This window comes from Daktulosphaira vitifoliae, unplaced genomic scaffold, assembly GCF_025091365.1.
Source record: "Daktulosphaira vitifoliae isolate Bord-2020 unplaced genomic scaffold, ASM2509136v1 Scaffold_5, whole genome shotgun sequence".
Lineage (NCBI taxonomy): Eukaryota > Metazoa > Arthropoda > Insecta > Hemiptera > Phylloxeridae > Daktulosphaira > Daktulosphaira vitifoliae.
The window spans coordinates 15,722,510-15,746,165 of record NW_026099576.1 but is presented as its reverse complement, the minus strand read 5'-3'; the positions used below and the strand labels follow the sequence as shown (position 1 = coordinate 15,746,165).

General features: G+C 26.0%; 3 protein-coding genes across 8 annotated transcripts; all 3 read left to right on the top strand.

The window, feature by feature from the left end:
- Positions 1-1,878: 1,878 nt before the first annotated feature.
- Positions 1,879-3,593, top strand: LOC126907079 (uncharacterized). The gene is made up of 2 exons (XM_050688105.1): positions 1,879-2,008; positions 2,731-3,593. Exon 2 carries the CDS (start codon positions 2,808-2,810, stop codon positions 3,309-3,311), a length of 504 nt encoding a protein of 167 aa, XP_050544062.1. The 5' UTR covers positions 1,879-2,008; positions 2,731-2,807; the 3' UTR covers positions 3,312-3,593.
- A 1,698-nt stretch (positions 3,594-5,291) lies between these two features.
- LOC126906933 (uncharacterized) lies at positions 5,292-10,046 on the top strand. The gene is made up of 3 exons (XM_050687881.1): positions 5,292-5,720; positions 7,662-8,033; positions 9,051-10,046. Exons 1-3 carry the CDS (start codon positions 5,447-5,449, stop codon positions 9,899-9,901), a joined length of 1,497 nt encoding a protein of 498 aa, XP_050543838.1. The 5' UTR covers positions 5,292-5,446; the 3' UTR covers positions 9,902-10,046.
- Positions 10,047-10,373: 327 nt separating this feature from the next.
- LOC126906934 (52 kDa repressor of the inhibitor of the protein kinase-like) lies at positions 10,374-20,779 on the top strand. 6 transcript variants are annotated; one of them, XM_050687885.1, is made up of 4 exons: positions 10,382-10,709; positions 12,498-12,652; positions 12,761-13,165; positions 14,576-15,410. In XM_050687885.1, exons 3-4 carry the CDS (start codon positions 12,769-12,771, stop codon positions 15,190-15,192), a joined length of 1,014 nt encoding a protein of 337 aa, XP_050543842.1. In that variant the 5' UTR covers positions 10,382-10,709; positions 12,498-12,652; positions 12,761-12,768; the 3' UTR covers positions 15,193-15,410. The 6 variants fall into 6 exon arrangements, with proteins under 6 accessions (XP_050543843.1, XP_050543842.1, XP_050543840.1 ...); XM_050687883.1 differs by having other exon boundaries at positions 10,384-10,709; positions 12,498-12,668; XM_050687884.1 differs by lacking the exon at positions 10,382-10,709 and adding an exon at positions 10,750-11,919 and having other exon boundaries at positions 12,498-12,668.
- The last annotated feature ends 2,877 nt before the right edge of the window (positions 20,780-23,656 follow it).

The window sequence follows — 23,656 nt, the reverse complement described above, 5'->3', positions numbered from 1 at the left end:
TATTCAATAGTAAGTAGCTATTAACTGATTTAGAAAACAATTGTAAATGTTTTTTATAATTTAGAAGAGAGGTTGTTATTTAATTATTTTTAATTATTTCAAGTAAAGAATTCTTTACTCTAAAGTCATAATAGCAAAATGAATCATGTACACGTAGTATTTTGTGGGGCAATCCCATTAAAATTTATTCATGATTAAGTCAGAGAGGAAAAGTTGTCCATTTAAACGTTTTTCAACGATCGTGGTCTTTTAGATTATTTGGTTTTAAATAGATGAAATGTCATTTAGTATATTAGTATTTTGTATACTGCACTGTGAAGCAATTTAGATAAACTTTCATATTAAGCGTAAGTAAATAGAAAATCTTTGCTAAATAGGGAGAAATGATCAATCTGCAATTCGACACGAGGATTGTGAAAGAAGAAATTGGACAATTTCTTCTCATTGCGACATTTTGTTGACTAAAAATTGCATATATTAATTATATCCATTTATGCTACGTGTGTCTTTTACCATAGTAAAATGCTGGTCCGCTACTACGGGCAGTGTGTATTAATTTCTGCTATGTGTAAACGTTAGTGTATAGTATCTTTCAAATTCTAATGACTAGCGATTTGTCTAAAAGGTCTGCAAAAAGGACAAAAATGCATTTGAAGGAATAGTCCGCGATATTAATATCTTAATAAAAACCTCATTATAATAATTGTTATTCATGTATCCACATCGCATCCCCTTTTTATGAAGGAGTAAACCGTTGATCAACTATTATACTACATACGCTTTATAGGCTTAGACATAAGTTATGAGGCATAGACTAATATATAAAATTATGTTATGGCCTACTTAGTTCAGTCGGGAACATGTTGTGCCTCAGTGCATAGGTACCAGGGTTCAATTCCGTTGCTTTGGGCTACACGGGTTTTTTTATGCTCTTTTATACACAAGCACAGTATTCCAGACGGCTTTGAGATAAATTAATAATAATAATAATTATGTAGTTATTTAGAAATGTCGAGCGTAAAATATAATAATGAAGATATTTTATAGTGCAAGAATATTTAAACATTATTTGTAGTCATAATATTTAGTAAAATTCTTTTTTTTGGATATTCAATTTTGCTATTATGTTCATTAATGCAAGGCATTTATGCTAATGATATAAAATATACCTTTGGAAACAGTGTGAAATGTGAAATATGAAATGTGAAATTTGCAATCGAGCGGCGGCATATTAACCCAACGAACCCAACTATGGCCATGTGACATGTATGTCTATCACCATAGAGAGTTCCCCTCCCTGACTAACGTATGTATTATAACAGTAGATCAACGGTTTACCTCTTCATAGAAGGGGAGACGATGTGTAACCATACTTATGATAAAGTGATCATTATTATGATATTAAAATCAAAATATTTATAATAAATATGTACAATATTTTACTATTTCATAAGAAATCAGTTATTTTGTAATTAAAGAGAAAATATTTATACGTTAGAAATATCCATAATATTTAATCAAATTCTTTTTGATTACTTAGTTACATTACTGTTTGTTAATAGAAATTTTCTTGCTAATGAGTAAACGTCAATGTTTCACATTCCTTCGTAAATTGTCTTACTTAGATCTTTAGCGATGTGCCTAAAAGGTCGGGGGAAAGGGACAGAATGTATAGGTAGGAATAGTACGATATGACATTTAACATTTTGTGTGAGCGACACTTGTGTATCTCGCCCTGTTTAATTAACTCATGTTAGTAATTGAACTTGAAACATTATATACAGTTTAAATAATCTACAGTTAACTCAAACTTATATTCGCTGTTTTGTGTGTTTTACAAAATCGGTAAAAATGCATTGTTGTGATACTTGTTGTAAAACATTTTCAAATGTTAGTAACCTTAATCTACATAAAAAAATTCATAGTAATTTGCGGTTTAGTTGTGATATATGCGCAAAAACTTTTGTAAGAAAGAGTAGCTTAATTAGACACCAGAAACTATTACATGGTAAGTAGGATTTTTTTTTTCATGTTATTTATTAGTTAATCCATACTTGAAACAGTGATATAATTTAAAAATCTAAACAAACGTTCTTCCATGTCCATTTATATATCAAGAGCCACCCACCATTATGATCATGCATCCCTCTCCGGAATGTCCAACATTTTTTGCTTATAATCAAAATACAGAAATCTACGAAGGAATCAGAAAGATGCTTTGCATACATTGACTTTTATTCATTAAATTAAATGCCTAATAATGAAAATAATAGTAAAATTAACCCCCCCCCCCAAAATAAATAAACTTCTTAACTATTAATAATGTTTAAATATTCTTTCATTATAAAATATTTTCGGAATTATATTTCGAGATTTCTAAAAGGCTACATAATATTTCATATAAGTTTATGCCTCCTTTTTAAACAATTTATTTTAAGGTTATTTGATGGGGACAGCTTTAACTTATTATAATTCTTTACCACTGAGTTATGATGTACAGACACTTTATATAAATATATTATCATGATATTATCATTTAAATGTTATTAAAATTATTTAACTGATAGAGCTATAATCATAATTATAGATAAAATATTGAAACATAGAGAATTAAATAATAATGAAGTTGTTTTGGAATTCAAAACTGTAAATAATGAGTTTTTAGTATCCATTTATAAACTCATTGACTGAAGTAGACATTTCATGATAATAAATTTTTTTCGGTTTTAGATAAAAAATTGAATCAAGTTGTTACTGAATTGAAAATAGAACCAGAAGAAAGTGTATTTCAATATCAAATAATTAATATGGATCATGTGACTTCTGTAAATCTAATATCTGAACAATCTAACGAATTACAAGATGTTTTATCAATCTTACCTAATGACCATTTTAGTCAAACAAAATCTACGACTTGTAATTATTTAGTGTTTAGGACAGATATAGATGAAAAAACAAATTTAGATGTTAATATTATAAAACAGAAATACGAAAAGGAAAATCATTCTGTAATACAGTTAAACAAAGGTTTCCTTTTAGATAAGACAAATAGTTCTATATTTTCAAATATAACTTTCTTAAATGAAACTATGGCATATTCTGCAGTTGATAGTTCAATAGATCAGAAGTTAATAATTGAAGATCAACATAAAAACGAAAGAGTAAAAAGGAAACAATTAAAAAACAAACGAGGAACACGAAAATTGTCAACGCATTACCTAAAATTTAGTGAAAAATATTTAACACCTACCTTATTTAAAAAAGTTAAAAGTCACATAGAAAAACAAAGAAGTATTTTTGGTGATTTTTGAGGGGATTGTTTTGGTAGTTTTTATTTTATAATTTAGACTAAAACACTCTCTAATGATATTATCACTTATTAATGTTATCACCTAGGGCCTAGATGATTGTCACATTTTGCCAGTTTCCACAATTTCAATAATTTATTTTGCAGTGGGCCAAGATACCAATTAGTTTAATTATTCTTATTGTTAAATATTTTTATTATCTCCTTTATATCATGTTCTTTGTAATTATTTATGTTATTAAGTAGTTGAATAGTTTAAATGAAATGATTATGTGCCAATAAATGTTCAGCCACAAAAGATTTATTAATGTTTTGATTTTTAATGTTTTTTAAGTGTTCTCTGACTTAGTTGTTTAACTTGAGTACTATATTTCTTTTTGTTTGTCCTACATAACAATTATTATATCTTTCATATTGTATTATTTTTTAGATTTTCATCCTTCATCTACTTTATCTTTAGGGTTACCTAATAAATCTCTTCATTACTACTCTTAGATGTCACTAAAAAACAACAAAATTTTTAATTAGTATTATAACTAATAAGTTTGATAACTAATTATTACCAATTATCAAAATCGTGTTTTATTTCAGTTAAAACATCTGTGATTCAGTAATACCATTATTTACTATCACTATTAATAAACAATAATTAAATTTTAATATTTTATATAAAATCATAAATATAAAACCCATATTTTTAAAATTTAAAATATTTAAATTATCCTTGAAAATTTTCAAACTTACACAAATACTCTTATCTCAACTTTAAGGTAAGTATAAACTTTTATTTTTATTTCAATTAAAACTTAATTTATATTTTGATAGTTTGTCTAGTTAAAAAATTAAAATTACTATATATTACAAGTTATATGCGTTAAAAAAAAAAATGCGTTCTTTTACCCCAAATTACTCAATAATATAATGTTATTAAATAAATAATCTTGACTTAAACGTTTTTTTTTCTTTATCAATTTTCCAAACAATAAAAATATAATTTTTTTTTTATGATATTTACGTTAGTACTGATAATTTTGCATATTTATTTTGGATAAAATACAATTAACTCTAATAAAAATATGTAGTTAATTCAAGACTGAATTTTTATATTTGTGTTACATAATTTGTTTTTTTATTTATAAACTCGTCAATTTTAGACGAAATTTACAGCATGTACTGACTAATGTGTAATCTTGAAATTTGTTCAATGCACATTAGATTTTGTATAGCACTCGAGTGTAGTAAACATAATAATCCCGTAATTGTCTTTTTAGTCAGTGATACAACTAGGGAAATTGTAATCCCCCTCTCGAAACGAATAGTGGTGTTTTATCTTTTTAGACGCATATAACAATTTTGGCGATACATTCAAAAAAATTTTATTCATTTTTTTTTACTAATTTAAAAAAAATACTGATAAAGAGAACAATTTTTTTGTGGAGCAAAAAAAAATAATAGACCTATACCCAGGGATAGTGGGAGTAGGGACAGTTGATCTGGTTCCCATCGTCCTGAAATCGTTATATTACTGAAGGCACCGCATATGTTATAATTTTTTTATCCAAGGTTTTGTAAAGGCTTGCGTCATAAGTGCTTCTCCTTGAAAAATTCTGGTTGCGCTAAGAAATCATATATGGTTACTTTGACTATATTTTTATGTATCGTTTTTTAGTTTTAATGTTATTTTTGATAAAAATGGTTTTTTATAGGAGGTATTAAAAGTATCTTACCAGTACATATTTTAACGGATTTTATGAAATTCTATAAAATCTATTTTTCGATATTCTACCTATAGATGCTATTACCGAAGATTTAGAAATATTTAGATAACTGATTGACTGTAATTTTTTCAAATTTACTATTCAGTGTGGCCAGTTGTACAATCAATTTTTTCGGGTTGTGTTCGATATTATATCAAAGCGTTCGGTAAATGGAACGCCTGCAGTTTAACGGATATTTGATACATTCCATTCAAATTGTCGTTTTTGTTATCTGGTATATTGTTTACATCTTGAAGTGCGCATAATGCAATCATCTTAATTTCGATTTTAAGAATTATCACCTAATTAGTGCAGATATTATTTTTAACGTATTTAATGTAACGTTTAAAATAACATATTTATCAATTAATTATATACTAAAATGGTCTACAAAAGAAACTATAAAAGATGTTCTGTACCTTTTTGCAATAGTAACAATATAGATTTTAAAAGAATTAGCTTTTTTAAATTTCCAAAAGATGAGAAACTCCGTAATATTTGGATGAAGAATTGTGGCGTGGATTTTCAACCTGAAGCATTCCTGTCGTATTTTAAATGTCCTAAAATATGCGAAGAACATTTTGAAAAAACAATGTATCGGCGTTTAAATAATTTTTGTTCTCTGCATCACGATGCAGTTCCAACATTGTTTAATGGTGAGTAGTTATTTATTATTATTCTTAACTAATAATTTTTTAAGAAAACATCTAATTGGAACCCTTGTGGATATTTGAGTTCGTCATAATAAATTGGTTCGTCTGGTGGTTAAATAATATTGTCATTAGAGGGGATGAAAAACTTTTATGATAAAAATTTGTGTAGAATCTGTAACCACTAAGACTTTTTTATTTGTATCAACAATTTCAGGATACAATTGTGGGCTACTCGTTATACAAAAATGTCTTTCATATTACTTAGTTTCCAATATATAAAATATGAAGATTGTTCTAAATGCCAAAAAGGGTCGTTGATTAAAGGGGATCTATTACTTTAAACCTCCCCCAACTGACCGTTGCCATTTGTCTGTGACTATAGTTAGTGGTAATGTGTAATATTTTGAACATGTTGAATACGGTTCGTATCATGAGCCCTCTTCCTTTTTATTGCTATGGTGCTATGATATTTATGTTAAGTTCATGAGCTAAATTTGAGCAAGTTCCTTAAAGTGATATTAAATTTAATTTTCCCTTACTTAACTTTTTTATACACGAGGTAATATTTTTAAAATATTTGTCATAATATAAATTTTCCTTTTCAGAAATTCGTTTTGTAATTAAATATCATTCTATAATTAAAATAAAAAAATTAGTCTTAACGCCATTTCCTCTTTTAAAATATTGTAAACTTTAGTTTATTAAGTAAAAAATAATTGTTTTATAATGAACAAATAATAAAATGACCGAGTGATAATGTCATCCTTACAAATTATTTCGCATTACTTCTGAAAATATATTGTGTGATTTTGCATAATTTTTATACATAAATTATAAAATTACTACATAGGAACATAAATATGTATATACATGCGGTTTATAATATTGAGATGATTTCTCCAGAATTTTACTGCTGATTCCAATACTTCTTTTAGATTTCGTTTTTAAGATAATTACTAATTAGGAATAAAGCAATAATTACACTCTAAAAAACTCATAAAAAATATTAAAGAAAATTTTTCTTGAAATTTTTTAATTTATTTTAGTTATGTTATAAAAGACTTGTGCTAAATGTGACACTGTTGCGATAAGTTTAACCCGTTTTTTTAGTGGCTTTTTATCTTAATTTAAAAACTAATTTATCAAACATTTAAGTCGAACTATTCACCGTGATTTTTTTTGGTTTAACTTTTATTATGAATTTTTAACCATTAAACAGTAAAGTTTATGAGGATTTTAAAAACGTTATATTTGTATAAATGCGTAATCAAAAACTGATAGTATTAGAAATTATAGAAAATAATACTAATAGAAAAAATCTGCATGTATTTGAAAATTAATTTTTTTTTTTGTTATAAACACTTTTCTATCGCAGGTATACTTTAATTGAGTAAATATATATCTCACGGATTTACGTATATAGTTACGCTGAACATGATGATGTAATTAGATTTTATTTATCTTTATTATGCGTTCAATTATTTAAATTGATGGAAAAACTTTGAAATTAACTCGGAATATTGTCGAAATTTTTTCACAAATTCGTAATTATAAATATTTAACTAATGAAAAAGTGTTAATAACAATAAAACAGCATTTTTTTCTCGAATTTTTGACATATATGCATGTTTTTAATATCAACAAAAATTATGTCGATTTTTAAGTATGCATAAAGACAAAAAATAACGTTTTGTATGGTTTAGTTTTATAATAGCATCAAACAAAGTTTCTTGTTAAGAAAATTTTACAGTTTTTGTTTTATTATAACCAATGGCATTCCTAGAATTTCTTCTTGGTGATAAGAAATTCTTTTTTACTTCCTTCAAAATACATATTTACCATATATTTATTTTCATCGTGGAGGGTTTTTTCTCTTATATTACCCGATGAGAATGCTCACGATTGAAACTATTTTGACCAATAAAATGGTTTTGCTGATTTTAGATGAAACATTAAAACATAAAGAACTGAAAGATAATCAAGTAAATACTGAGTTTCCAAATCAAAATATCAATTCAAATCCTTTAAATTCTTTTTTCCACGATAAAGTCAGAAAGTCGATATTATCAAATTTATGTTCTGTGCCATTTTGCATTAATATTAGTAGAAGAATAGAGAATGGGAAACCCCTTAAGTTTTATACATTTCCAAAGGATGATAATCTCCGCGGTGTTTGGATAAAAAATTGTGGACTGGAATATTTTTATGAAGAACTTAATGCTCGTAAACGGCTCAAAGTATGTGAAAAACATTTTGAAACTAAAATGTTTAAAAAGCAATCAATTTTGCCAACTGCGGTTCCAACATTATTTAGTGGTGAGTAGTTACCTATATTGTCATAAAATTATTAAATTAGTCATTGATAAATCTTGATTTGGTTAATAATTTAGAAGTAAGGTTATATTTTTAAAGTATATTATAAGTCATTATAATCTGCGTAAAAATGGTAAAATGTAGTGATGTTTCTTTGTAATTCATTCATGATCAAGTTAGAAAAAGAACGGAATTCGTTTGCTCCCTCGAGATGTATATTTGTTATCATTAATTATCATAAATGTAATTCAATGATCGTTGTCTATTTTGTTTAAAATAGGTGAAAAGTGATTTAATATATACCTCGTTGTAAATAAATGTATATAGAACTTAGAACAATAATTTCTGAGGAACAGAAGGTTCTATGTACAATTGCTTTAAATTTCACTTATAGGTGTATTATAGTGTGAAATTTTGATGTTTAGATATTTACCACGATTTTTCTAAATTATAATAGTAGTTTTAGGAGTCTTGTGAAGTGAAAAATAGTCTTTTACTTCTCTCGATTAGTAACAATAATGAACTTAAATCTTTTTGCATTTATAATACAAAATAATATTCATAAGAGAAGTTTATTCGACTGCTTTATGATAAAACAAGTATTGTATTGTTTTTTATTCTATTATATAGGTATCTTGGGCGAGTATGAATTTTAATTATGTCTTATATACAGGAAAAAAAATTCTGGTATTTAAAACTAAAACTATAATTTTATGTTAAAAATTAAAATTTTCAATGATAAATTATTAACTAATCATATGACAAAATACAATGTTAATTTTTTTTTTGTTCAAATAAGATTATAATTAAACTAATTATCTAATTACTATAATATATTTCATATAATTCGTTTCCGACTGTAATTAATATTATACACAATTTTAATTCAAATAATATTAGTTATTATTAAGAAACATACGTTAATTATTAAAAAAAAATTTGAGCGTAGTTAAACATATACTTAATTTTTATAAATAAATATCGATTTATTCATTAATCAAATTAGTATTTTGATTTTAGACCTATCAATAAATTATATAAATCATAAAGAAAGTGAAGTTTTCCTAAAATCTACTATTAAACCACAGTCTCATTGTCTAAATATTAGCTCAGCTCATGAAACTTGTTTGAATTATGGTGAACAGAATAAAGATCAAAGTAATTCATTTTGTTTGCCATCACCTTATATCGATGAACACTTCAGTGAATCAAAACCCGATTTGTTTAACTCTTCTGTTACAAAAACTGAAACAAATAGAACAATGGATTTAATCAATAGTGAATCAGTATCATTTACAAATTTTGATTGTGGTGGTCAAACGCCAGAGTGTTCGTCTCATACTAGTTTGAATCAACAGAACTTAAATCTAAAACAACAATATGTAAAAACGAATTTTGAAAAACTCAACGAAACAACAGTACACCTTGTCGATGACTACAACTGTCGTTTGCAACCAAATTTTTGTAATACGTTAGAATTTGAAATAGAAAAGAATGACTCGATTAAATTTACAGATAGTTTTAAGTATAAATGTATAGACGATAGTGCAAAGAATTCATTCGTCTCTTCTAACATGTATTCGATAACAAATATGCCTAATAATTCGTTATCTTCAAGTCCACAATTAATGCTTAATGATATGAAAAAATATTTATCGATTGACAAAGAGGATAAATTAAATAGCAATGGCAGTTCTATTAATCAAGTAAGAAAGATTAAAAAAAGTATAGCTCGTTTACAACAATTTGTGAATAAAAAAGAATCTTCAAGAAATTTCCTTTTAATGAGTAAAAAATATTTACCACCAGATTTGTTTGATGATGTCTTAGATCATGTTCTAAAACAAAGAAAAATTTTTGGTAAATTTTGAAAACAAAAAGTAAAACAATTGAAAATTTCTAAAAACTCATTATGATCAGAATAACATTACCATTTTTGTGTACATTATTATTTAGGTAATGTTCACTGTTAAATTTAATTTTTTATGATAAGTAATTACGAAATTGTATTTTAAACAAATATAATTTAATGATATAATTAAATTTTAAAAAATGTCTAAGACAATACTTTTAGAATTAAAATAGAATTACTTTTAAGTATTATTGTTTTATGTGTTTGATAATGTATTTTTAAAAAATATACATAAAAAAAAATGTGCAACTTAGTTTTATAAAAATTATATGAATTATATATCCTTTAAATATGTGTATAATTATAATTATTATTAATAAAATAATATAATTATGAATTGTTTTTTATTAATCGCCTAATAAAAAAAAATTGTTTCACAGAAAAATTGTATGTTCTTATAAATACTTCTATTATCATATAATTTTTTATTTTTGATTTGTGTAATTTTTTAGTAAAAAAATGTTTTTCTTCCATTTTTTGATTACTTGAATTGAAATATGAACTGATCATATTCAGTTACGTTTATCCAGCGCGGCCATTGTCATGAAAAAAATATAATTTCAAAACATAAGCATATTTTATGTAATCGCAAATTCAGCTCCTCTCTAACAGTGTAATAATGTCTTGGAACATGTTTTCTATCCTTAATTCATTACAAGTAATGTCCATATCCATTATAACTGTTGATTTCAAAGTTAAGTGTTTTTTAATTCTAAAAGAAAAATTTCAAAAACTATTGGATACTGCAATCCTAATGATATTCAATAGTAAGTTGTATCATATTAAAATATATCACTAAAAGTAATACAAATTAAATATCTATTTTTCTCTGGAAATTAATATTTTCAAATGATAACAATACCACATGAGTAATAAAAATTTAAAACAAAATGTTAACTACATTATTTCGAATTTCCCTCCCCAAACATCTAATAAAAATATATCTGTAAATTTCAATGAAATTGATCGGTAGGCCTTATCGATACCTCATTTTTCTGGAGATTATAGATACAAAACAACAAGGCCCTTATAAAATATTAACTCAAAACATTGAATAATAGGTTGCGTACACGTTCATTTAAATTTAATTGATTATCCAATAAGAAGCGTCTTCTAATTAAATCTATTTATCCCCCTTAGAAATAGGCTTATAAAAGAGCGATTTCTGGCTCATTCGAACCTTATTTTTAAAAAAAAAATTTGGTAATGAAAGCGTACCTGCAACAGACTGTTACGCGGTTATGTTATATTTGAGTAAGAATCTTTTTCATACTTGTTGTTTTTATCTAACTCTCTCAGTAATAACGTATTTAAAAATTAATAATATTTTCTTTTTATTTATTATTATTTTATTTAAGTTTTAAATATTTAATAATCATTAGAACAATTAATTTTTGTATAAATTTTATTATTGTGAGTTAATCCTATTTCAAAAATCTACCTTAACACATCGTCCGGTTGAAACTATTGGCAAAACAATAGTCTGTGCGTGTCACTAAGTAGATCGTAGAGTGTATTTTACATTTAGATAAATACGTGTTCGATTGATTGCATAAGACAATGATGGTGTATTAAGATCATTACCCTTGCACATCCAGCGGTTGAAACTAATGGTAAAACAATAGTTTGTGACGTGTCACGAGGGATTGATTCTTGTTTGCTATCACGTTCTTTTCGGCAGCAGTTTTAGACTCTGTAAGGGCCGCGTATCAACGAGTATTATCTCCGATGGTATTAGCCACTCTGTCTTTAACTATGTCGACTCTCATATCGAATACACAATTTATATATTTTATTTAAATACATTACAAATATAATAAAAAACAAAAATATTTATATGCCAAGTGTAGAAAGGATTTAATGTGAAATAATATTTCAAGTTTAATTTTTCTTTCAAAAGTAACTCATTAAATCAAAGTCAGTTCTTTTATTTTTGAAAATATATTTATAAAAACGATGAAGCTAGTTGGACACAAGGTAAGAAATTATATTTCTCAGCATATCATAAAATATTAAGGATAGATTTCAACTAAGCTATAAAGTACATTATTTTGAGAATAATGAAATTATATTGCGACTTAACTAATTCAAAATATTATAGTTAAAAGTTTATTTGATTGGCAACCTCACTTTAGTTAAATGTGTGCAACATGAATACATCATTTGTGTTTAACATCGCTATAAAGATCATTAATTCAGTTAATAAAGCTTGGCGCCCGCATTGTTTTTTTTATATGCTATAGTCGGTAAAAAAATCAATAGACGTAAAATCTTATTGAATTGCATAGGTCCTAAAGCTGCAATTGCTATACGCGTGAAGTGAAAAAAAAAAGAAACCATCTAGATTTCTTCTTTTAAGAGATCTTCTAAAAATTTGTAATTTTAAAATATTAATTTTTTAATATACGATAAAAAATATCTAAAAAAACTATCATTATAACCTATGAGATTTCGAATAAAACCACAGAATTATTATGTAAATAAATAATCAGGGTTCACTCAAGGAATGGTCATCGCGGGGTTCTGATTATTTGTATTTGGCTATTTTTTTGCAGCCAACAATGTATTTACAACTGATTTCAATACAAAATGATAAAAAAGAAGTATTAAAGTGAACTCGTATTCTTCCCGTAGTCAATGCTGGATGTTTAGGTGGCATGGAAATGAAATACATCCATCTCGACAACTTTTTAAATATACAAGGTGTATAGTAAGTAAGGAAACAGGTCAGTTATTACAAATATTGAGAACAATAGAAACCCGTTTTCTTATTTATTAAACATTCTATAATGTAATGGAATTATTTTCCTGGTTTTAGATGGAACAATGAAACAGAAAGATAATCAAGTTGTTTTAAAAATAAAAACTGAACAAACGGATAATAATTTTCAATCTCAACATGTTAATTTAGGTCCTAAAACTTTTATTTCTAATAACGCAACATTAAAAAAACCTAAAGGTTTACATTATGCAATAAAAAAAATGTGTACTGTGCCATTTTGTAATAGTAGAAGACGTGAAAATGAAAAAACCAATTTTTTTTTTAAATTTCCCAAGGATGATAATCTTTGTGCTGTTTGGATAAAAAACTGTGGAGTGGAGTATCTTATTGAAAAAGTTATTTCTCCTAAATGTCCTAGAGTATGTGAAAAACATTTTGAAAGAAAAATGTTTATATGTGATAATAGACTTTTGAGAACTGCAGTGCCAACAATATTTGACGGTGAGTAGTTAAAAATATTCAGTACTTAAATATAAATAAATAATACAAGGATAGTCCAGAAAGTAAGATCACAAACTTCATTGAAAATCGAAATATGCATATATTTAAATGAAATTAACAGATTATTTAAAGAATATATTAAACTATTTTACGACGTTGTCGCCATCAAGCATTTTTTTAGTTTAGGTATCAGATTTTGTAAGGCAGTATCATAGAAATCTGTCACCGCCTTCTCATTGTTGTTAAAACAGCGACTACCAAAATATTTCTTTAATTTGGTGCAAATATGATAAACAGATGTTTCTAAAATAGGAGTGGCTCATCCCATGAAGGTCTGTGAGAGACACACGAGAGTAGTTTCGCACTTTTTCTTAAATATTTCGAAAAGGTCGTCAGAAATCACTGTTTTCTACTCCTTATATTGTTATATTGTTATACTCCTTATAATCTGATACATTAGGTAATATGCTGACAACTCATTACATCACTACGAGACACGTCAACAAGGTGTCGATGAATATTGCGGTGGTATTGCTTTGAAGAGTCAAAAAACAAATGACTGCTCATACTTCACAAGAACGGGAGATGGCGGGACTGCGCGATAAATTTTTTATCGAAAAACTTCGTTACAACTAAATGAAACGTGTTAAAAATACAAAGGATCGCTCAAAATGACCGTTATATATTAACTAGTGATGGGAAATATCGAATAATAACTATCGAACTATTCGTTAGTAATTCAATAACTATTCGAACAATAAAAATATTCGACAGTTACACAATAAAAACTATTCGATAATCTATACTAAAAATAACCTATTTGGTTATATGAACACAATTCGAATAGTTAATCGATAGTTTAAAATATTTGAAAATGCCCATCACTAATTTTTAATTGTATAATAATTTATTTTAAGTATTCGTTAATTATTTTCTTATAAAAATTAAGTGTACTGAATAAAAATTTTAGGTAGAACTAATAGAATAGTTTTTTTAAAACTATTCGATAGTTAATGCTAAAAATAAACTATTCGGTTGTATAAAAACATTCGATAGTTTAAAATATTCCAAAATGCCCATCACTTATATTAACTACATAGCAAATTATTGACTTTAAAAAAATATTTCTCTGACGTTTCAGAGCATTTGTTTACTTACAATAAAAAAATATATTATTAATTTATTTTAAATATTATTTTATTTTTATATAAATTTACGTATCGTAATACATTTTTTTTAAGGTTGCATTAGTTTTTGATAATTTAATTGAAAATTAAATGTAATTGAATATTATCGAAAGAATAGAAATATTGTTACACATTTTGCAAAGATATTTTAATAGTTATTATAAAAAACAATTTTTTATATTATTTAAATTATTTGAACTGATTATATATGTTCTGGTTTTAGATGAATTTTTAAAATATAAAGAACTGAATGATAGTCAAGTTGCTTTAGAATTGCAAAGGAGAAGTGTAAATAGTGAATTTCAATATGATAATATTAATTCATTTTCTGAGACTAAAATATCTAACGATGTAAAATTTATACAACCATGTAGCACACAAGATGTTTTATTAACTATTACTGAGGACCATTTAAATGAAACAAAAGGCGATATTTTGAATTATTTAGTGTTCAAGGCAGAAATAGACAAAACAAAAGAATTCGGTGTTTTCAATTTAACTCACCAAAATATGAGTGAAAACATAAATAATTCAGGATTACAGTCCAAAATTAGTGACTTTTTATATGAACCATGTACGAGTAGCTCTTTATCTTCAAATATTAATTTTTTCAATCAAACGGTTTGTTCAACAAATGATAGTTCAATGTATCAAAAATGTATAATTGAAAGACAACCCAAAGAAGATGTAAAAATATTTAAAAAATCACATAAAAAAAAGCGTAGACGATATATTTCACCACGTTACCTGAAATTAAGTGAAAAATATTTACCAAATGATCTATTTCAAAAAGTTAAATCCCACATAGAAAAACAAAGGAGTATATTTGGTAATTTTTGAAATGTTTGTAATTATGAATTTTAATTTATTATTGGAATTTATTTTATTGTTAAGTATAAAAAAAAAGTAAATTTTTTGTATTCTTATGCATATATTTTTATATAAATTTTATAAATTATATATTATTATATCAAAATTTTATTATATGTTTTAGCTTTGTTATAATTTTTATAAAATATTAACCTTACAATGATGTGAATTTGTTTATTTATTTGTGGCGACCATTATTCAGCTTAATTTTTAATCAAATTATTTGTAAAAAGTAATAAAATCACTATTACTCATTATACTGCCAAAAGTTTTATTATTATTAGTTCCTTATTTTTTTAAAAATGTAATGAAATTACTTTAATTAAAAAATACATAACTAGTTACTTTTTAAATGCGAGTTTTGGAAAAAATTAATAATACATTTTTTCAGTACCTAAATGATTACAAAAGAGATTAACCAAAAATATTAGCATTATACATTGGACAGGATCATAGAACTCGTTACGTCAATTGTTCTATTAATACTATCAGTTAGTATTAAGCCGAGTATATAGAATAAAGTAAGGTAAATTTGTAAAATTGACATAATTATTTAATAAACATATTGTATATTAATATAAATTTTAGATTTTCTGACTCTTGACTCGTAATTCAAAAGTCGTCAAAAAAATGTTAGGTAATTTTATAATGAGGGATTTAATTTCGTAATTAACTCCAGTTTATTTTGCTGCTTTATAAATGGTCATTATGTTAATTAACCATAATAGCTGGAGCTACCATTTCAGCATTGAAATATACTGAAAATACTTTTTTTACACTACCTTTATTTATGATAAATGTAACTTCGTGATATACCAAATTTTAAAACGTTTTTTCCGATGGTAATATATTTAGCTACAACGATGATTATGTACAATTTTTTTATAATTGTTATACTTAAAAAGTTAAACGTAAAAAATAATATTTTTACCCATTTGATGCTCGTGAAGGTATCTTCGGCACAAAAATTAAAAAAATATCAAGAATTTACCTATATCACGAACATACTTTTACCATATGAGCTGAGTATAGATTCTATATTTGGCTATTTTAGGACATTTTGTGTCATAATAATAGTCTCTGCAGAAAAATGTTGAAAATTGTGAGATGGGTACTATTTCTAATTTAGATGATTGTAGTATTTTTATATAAAATTAAATTATGATTTGTATATTAACATTTCGTACTTGTTATCCCCTTTTCTTTCTTCATTATGACCGTCTTATCACAAAATATAAATTTTTATCATAATTCAAATTATTCAATAGACTTTTTAATTAAATAATTTTGATTTATTACTTATGTATTGATGAAATATATTGTAATTGATATATGATAGAATTTTAAGCAATTAAAGTTAAAAATTGAAATTAGTTTTTTATTATTATGTGCGATTTTATCTCATATTCGAAATCGCATTATTTTAAAATGTGTTTTCTGTATTGATGTTGTCATAGAGTTGTCCAAACCTTAGGTATGTTTATTTGAATATTACAATTTAAAAATTATATTTTAACCACAATTAGTAATTAATAAGACTAATTATTAAGTACCCTAACTTAAAAACGTATTCCAAAATAAGTAAGTTCTAAGTTTTGATCTCCAATAAGAGTTAAATTAAATTTAAGTTAAATTTCATACANACCTTAGGTATGTTTATTTAAATATTACAATTTAAAAATTATATTTTAACCACAATTAGTAATTAATAAGACTAATTATTAAGTACCCTAACTTGAAAACGTATTCCAAAATAAGTAAGTTCTAAGTTTTGATCTCCAATAAGAGTTAAATTAAATTTAAGTTAAATTTCATACAAGTAGCTTGTCTATAAAAATAGAAATTAAAAATTATATGTAATATACCAAAACATAAAACATACAATGGATTTCTTTATATGGGTCTCTAACTACTATATAATCTAACTACTAGTATAACTGCTACCTATAAACTATTTTATTTTATTTTTTTATATACATTTTTTGTTTTTATTAAGTTATCTACTTGGTATGAGTGTCTTAATTACTAATCTTATTACCAATAGTATTAATAATTTAAGACATTAGTTTAATTTTAAATAATAAATGTTATGTAAACATGGAAAGTTATTACAAAAAAATTTTAAATTAAAAAAAAAGATAATTGAGTAGAAAATGAATTATGAAAATATCAATTAGTGTTTTATTAGATAGTGAGTATACAAATTAAATTAATAATTACAATTTAAGAAACATATATCTAAAACCTTAGAATACTATCACTACATATTGTATAGATTATAAGATGGTTTGTAATCAATGATGTCTGGTGAATACCATTTAATAATAGAATGTCATGAAAATGTCAAAATAATTAGTGAAAACATTTTTATATTTTACTTTTAATTGAACTCAGCAATAAGTTGGGTCTTTAATAAGTATCTTATTAAGTTTTGATTTTGTTATATGCTCTTTTATTTAATTTTTCTATGTATGTTATATTTAAAGATTTTAAAGGAATCCAGTCTTAATATATTTTAACTTCTAATGTATTAATATCTGTGTAATACTGTCTTGTAAAAAAATAATTTTCTTTGTGTGTTTTCTTTTATATTTTTTAGTGTCACAATTTGTAAACTAACACAAAACAATATGTAAAAATTTGTTAAAAATTGAACATTATTTCTGAATAAATTATCAGTTGAGTAGGTTTCTTGTCATCTGAAGTATTTATTATACATATTATTTAATGTATGCATAGTCTTTTATAGTGTCTGCAATATTTTTTACTCTACTGTTGGTAATATAATATTAATATTATAAATAATAAATAATATTTTTCTTAAGATACTAGTTTAATGGATTGGACATTTCTTTGCATCATTTTTTGAAAGCAAAAAATGTTTTAGGCATACAATTTTTATTATTCTATAAAGAACTAATTGAAAGAATAAATAGTCAATTGTATAATTGTTTGCTTGGATGATTGTTAGATAGTCTATAAGAATACAGATAACTTACTCAGTCTAATAATAAAACAGTGTATTTATCTACAACTTACAAATAGTCTAACCTTAATTTAAATTTTTTGTTTTGTTTTGTTTTTAGGTAATTTATTACTCAAACTTTAAAAACTTGAGTAAAAAAGTTTTTTAATTTCTTATCATTTTCTTGATCACATGTATGATTGAGTTTTAAATATTAAAAAATATGCATACATTAAAATATGTGACTAACATTTTAAAATAATTAAAATTTTGTCAATAGTTAAAACGTATAAATTATTATTATTATTTTATTTTTTTGAAAAGATAATTTAATTAAAAAAAATTTCAGATTTTTTGTATCATGAGGAGAACTAAAACAGGAATGCGTTGTTCTGTGCAATTTTGTGAAAATAAAGCATGTTTCAGGAATAAAAGTTTTTTTTCGTACCCAAGAGAACTTGAACGTTTGAAAAAATGGATGAAATATTGTAATACTACACACCTATTTGATCGTTTAATTAAAACTAATAGTTTCAAAGTATGCGCGGACCATTTCGAAAATAAAATGTTTTTGAATGTGACGACAAGAAATAGACTGGTTTATGATGCGGTACCAACAGTGTTTAGTGGTATGTAGTTTAATAGTTATAAATTTGTCAAGCAAACTTGTATAGGTTTCGGAAATGAGATGTGCTTTGGTGTGTAGGTACAGTGGATTTTTGCTTATGAGTACTTAGGTCTTTTTATCTTGACTTATCCCACTAGTGCCAAAATTATTTACTGATAATAGTAATAACTGATCAATGGGGGAACTAGAGCTCCTTTAGCTCCCCTCTTGTATATGCCACTACGTTAGTATCGAAGTTTGATTTCGTATAACTGATATAAACGAGGGGGTTGAGGTGTTTCGATCCTAGAAATTTTATCGCAGTATCCCAATAATGATAAAATTTGGTCTATTTATAGAACATTTTTTTTCAAAAGAGGAAAGAAATTGAATGAAATATCCCAAATAATTTGACCGAATTGCGTGTATGATTCTCTTCCGTTAAATTATACAAGTAGTGGGAAATTTATATGAAAAGTTCAAATATATTTCAAAAGAAATGCTTTATACAATCTAAGTATAATTTTATCAATTTTATTATAGGTTTTTACCTCTTTCTTTAATTGCAACTGATAAGAAGAAAATTAATGTTTTACTTTATAATATGCTACAATTTTTAGATAAATAGCCATAATTTTTTTTAACGTTATATTAGCAAAATCTAAGTTATTGTTTAATCTTTTAAATGTAAATTTTGTTTACAAATAATAGTTAAACGTGTAATCGAAATAATTTTTGTTCAAATGCAGAATTCTTAATATATAAAATTATTCATAAAAATAATTAGTAAAGTAATATACAGAGTGTTCAGTAAGTTAGGAAACAGTTAAATTGTTACAAACAATGAGTACAATAGAAATTCGTTTCCTTATTTACTGAACACCCTGTATATGTACGGTTAAGTTTATTAAAAATATTACCACTCATTTTTTCGTTAAATAATGATTTTTTCATAAAAATGTACAAATTAAAATTGATTTATTTTTATGATCTGTAGTTAGTATCAAGTGTATCGTAAGATAAACGTATTAAGGATAGATTTTAGGGATAAAATTTGAATTTTAAATGGAAACCTATTAATTTTTTCTATTAAATGAAGAAAATAGTCTAAATAAAATTTTGACGAGTCGGTAACTAGTTTTGTTGTATTACTTTTTAAAATTTTAGCATCTAAAGATTCAAAAAAGGCGAGGAGGAGGCTATACACTAACCTGCTCTTCGCCTCTTCTTTATACAATATTTTTTACAATGTTTTTAAAAGTGTAATGTTTATAATTTTAGATGAAATTTTAAATAAAAGAAAACTTAAGCAAAACTCAAAATTATTATTGAAAACTGAAAATGACGAAAATGATTTTTATTGGAAAACTAATACACAACCAGATCATGCGATTTCTTCCGATGTACAATATGAACAACCCGACAAGTCACTTAACATTCCATCAACAAATTATCATGTTGACCAGGCTTATACTTTTACTTACAAACCATTGTTATTGAAAGCTGATATAAATAAAAAAATTAATTATATAAATAATGCAAAGAAGTTGATGTCTTATGAGATATACGCCTTAATTGATGAACCATCCAGTTCATTAATTACAAATAGATATACAAACAATCAAATAACTGAGTTTGTTTCTGATAATAGTGTAGAGAAACAATAGTTAGTAGATCAATATGACAAACAAAACATTGATAGTCTTAAAAAGACTGTAAGGACTCTAGAAAAACAGGATTCCGTTGAACATTTTTTTGAATATTGGCAAAAAAACTGTCTTATGAAATATTTGATGACGTAAAGATTTATTTAGAAAAACAAAAATTTCAAGTTTATTGTGATCGTTAATTCACGAAGTTTATACAAGTTTCTTTATTATGTTTTTACATTTTTTTATTGTATTTTTTTTTTACCAGTTGTAATTATTACTTCCCATAAGAACTTTGGAAATAAAAAGAATTCTGAGAATTTGTTGGCTATTTATAAACACTATTTATAAAATAAAAAGTCTAAGTTTGTTGTGATCATTAGCTTATTACTCTCATTAAGTTTTAATGTAAATTTTATACATTTTTACTTTCCATTTGAGTGAGTTGAATGTATTTTTAATTTTTTGTCGTACATGAATATTGATTATTATTTTGAAATTTAAGTTTAAATAACATTATTTTTAACTAAAAATTTTTCGCTTTCAAATTAAATCTGAGAATAATAATTATTTTTTAATAATTTTAATTTTTTAAATTTTATTTTTGATGGTCTTTGCTTAGAGTCAGTTAATACGTCAGTCAGATACGTCTGAAATAAAATATAATAGAAATTAAGAAACTAAGTGGAAAAATGATTTAATTAGCATATGATTTCATACTCTCATACAATATGAATTGTATTATCTTGTGGTGAGGCTGAACGGTGTCATTATTGATTAGAGGGTACAACTGTCGATCAACGTTTATCGTGATAAAATGAATTTGTTTTGGATGGAATCCAGATTGTATACCCGTTCATTTTATTCTGTTTTTTCGTTAATATAATGTGAAATGCAAAGACTCCGATATTCTTCGGAATACGGGGCATACGATTATCGCTATTTTGGGGATGGACAAAACAATGAACAATAGTTTATTCCAATGCGTCTATTGTTTATGAAAGGAATTTATTTTTGGTAATGTCTGAAATAATAAAACAACATTTTATCAATACACCGTTATAGTGCGACAGACACAGCTCATTAAGCATTGGCATCAATCCAAATTTTCTATGGTTATAACTAACGTTTAATTGTTGTGCGCTGATCATAATTGGAGTGAAAACTTTCAGGATTAATGGAATTAACTTCTTTAGGACAGATTTAATTAAAATTTGGTGATATTATCCAATCAAATAAACGTATGTACTAGACTACATGATGTGCACGTACTTTTAATAATTCACATGGGAAAGTAACTTAATCTTTTAGCTGTTTTTCACTGACTGCCAGAAATTACTACAGCAGAGCTGTGTTTATTTTTTAAGATGGATCAATTAGGCCCAGCCGCGTTACACGATACGATAAAAGCGTCGACCTCTTATTCATAAAAATATTTTTTACTTCTTCATTCGTTCACCCGTGAGTAGTTGAAATAGTTTTTCATCTTAGACCGTAACACGCAAGGGGAGACCTTGTCTCTCGATGGATATTTTTAGCGTTCAAGTAATTTTCTCTTCCCGCGGTGACTTCAATATGTTTCGTTGTAGCTGCAATTACTCATTAGTTTTAATGATCTTTTGGTTGTTAAAAATACAAACTCTTAAAAAATACTAATAAAACAATCATAAACAATGTTTTATTCGTATGAACCGTCACGTAATAAAACAACATTAATCCGTAAAACTGTACATTTTCAATAAACAAGTTGGTTTTCATTGAATGTAAAAAAGAAAATTTTTTTAAATACTTATTTTTTAGTTTTAATAAATGTAGTACTTATAGATAGTTATCGCCATTAAATTCTATATCGTTTACGGATGTACAACGTGCTTAAATTTTATAGCCTGTAACAAATGCGTTTTTGAATTATAACATAATGATCGAAATGAGTGTTTGTGTACGTATTCGTCGGTTCGTTGCTTTATTCAAAATTGATGGTTTGTTTGTCGTAATTTTCACCTTAACATTGTAATGTCTTCGTTTGCCACATTCATTTAATGCAACGCGTAACGTGGCGTTTAACGAACTCATTGACCATTTAGGTTTTCAGAACGTATGTAAATAGTCTGTAACGCCGAGCGATATCAACTCTGTGAACTCAAGTACAAAAATAATCAATTTTTCACATGTCTCCGAAAAAATTAACGGGTTTTTTTTTTTTTTAAATTCGGTGCGCTCATGAAATGGTGAAATGTACATATTGACTTAACATGTGCGCGAACAAATTTTTAGGCTGGTCGGACGTCTGATGAATTTGTCACGTACTCGTTCTTCGTACACCTTTCTAGTAATTTATCATTCCATTGATTGTTCAACGACTGCGTCTATGGTAATTGACACGTTTCAAGCAGATCACATTTAAAAATTTGACAATGTCAACACCATAACTCATAGTTGACTGCTTGTCTTACTACCAACCAGTTGGTGCGAAAATTCTACCCGAAATTGTAGTCGCCCCCTCGATGAACCACACCGTCTAAACTTTCCTAATTCTCGGTGTTGTGGCTTGCGTGTGTATCGAACAAACACCACTCGTCTATCATATTGTCTGCCGTGTGTATTTGTAACGAGTAAATCGCCTAATTATCGGGTTATTGTGTAAAGAAAAACAAAGTATTTTCCATAGCTGCCGGCGCGATCAACATATGTATGATGTGACATTACCGAGACGGCACGCCCGATTACTATTTGTCCTTTTGTGCATCTCTTCTATGCTATCACTGACAATTGCATTTTCAATACGCGCACTTATAATGTTTTGTTGTTCGTATAATATATTGTAATTAAAATTTATAGGCCACATGACTTCGAGCGTGGAAGCATTTAAGTAGACACAATGTGGAACATATTCGGTAGATTGCGTAGCACCAGATTCTACAACACTGTCTGAGCACAAAATGAACCCAACCGAAGAATAATATTACACGTATTGCACAATGAATGGATGTGATCGTAAAAATAAATCGTCGCACTTCGGCGTGACGGTAGACGACTGAATAACCGTGGACCCAATGACGGTGTAGTTGATGTAGGCTGGAATTTTGTTGTGTCTCCTATCACAAAAAACAATGATGCAAGCACCGATAGCTCCGGTGCCCGAAGGAGGAGTATCACTTAACTGGACGGCGATGCATTGACGACACTCAAACTGCGATGACAATATTTGATTTT

Coding starts and splice junctions, on each gene's coding strand:
- LOC126907079 (XM_050688105.1), top strand. CDS start 2,808: ATGGATCATGTGACTTCTGTAAATCTAATATCTGAACAATCTAACGAA.
- LOC126906933 (XM_050687881.1), top strand. CDS start 5,447: ATGGTCTACAAAAGAAACTATAAAAGATGTTCTGTACCTTTTTGCAAT. Junction 5,721..7,661: donor AGTTCCAACATTGTTTAATG/GTGAGTAGTTAT, acceptor TGCTGATTTTAG/ATGAAACATTAAAACATAAA. Junction 8,034..9,050: donor GGTTCCAACATTATTTAGTG/GTGAGTAGTTAC, acceptor TTTTGATTTTAG/ACCTATCAATAAATTATATA.
- LOC126906934 (XM_050687883.1), top strand. CDS start 12,587: ATGTTTAGGTGGCATGGAAATGAAATACATCCATCTCGACAACTTTTT. Junction 12,669..12,760: donor TATAGTAAGTAAGGAAACAG/GTCAGTTATTAC, acceptor TCCTGGTTTTAG/ATGGAACAATGAAACAGAAA. Junction 13,166..14,575: donor AGTGCCAACAATATTTGACG/GTGAGTAGTTAA, acceptor TTCTGGTTTTAG/ATGAATTTTTAAAATATAAA.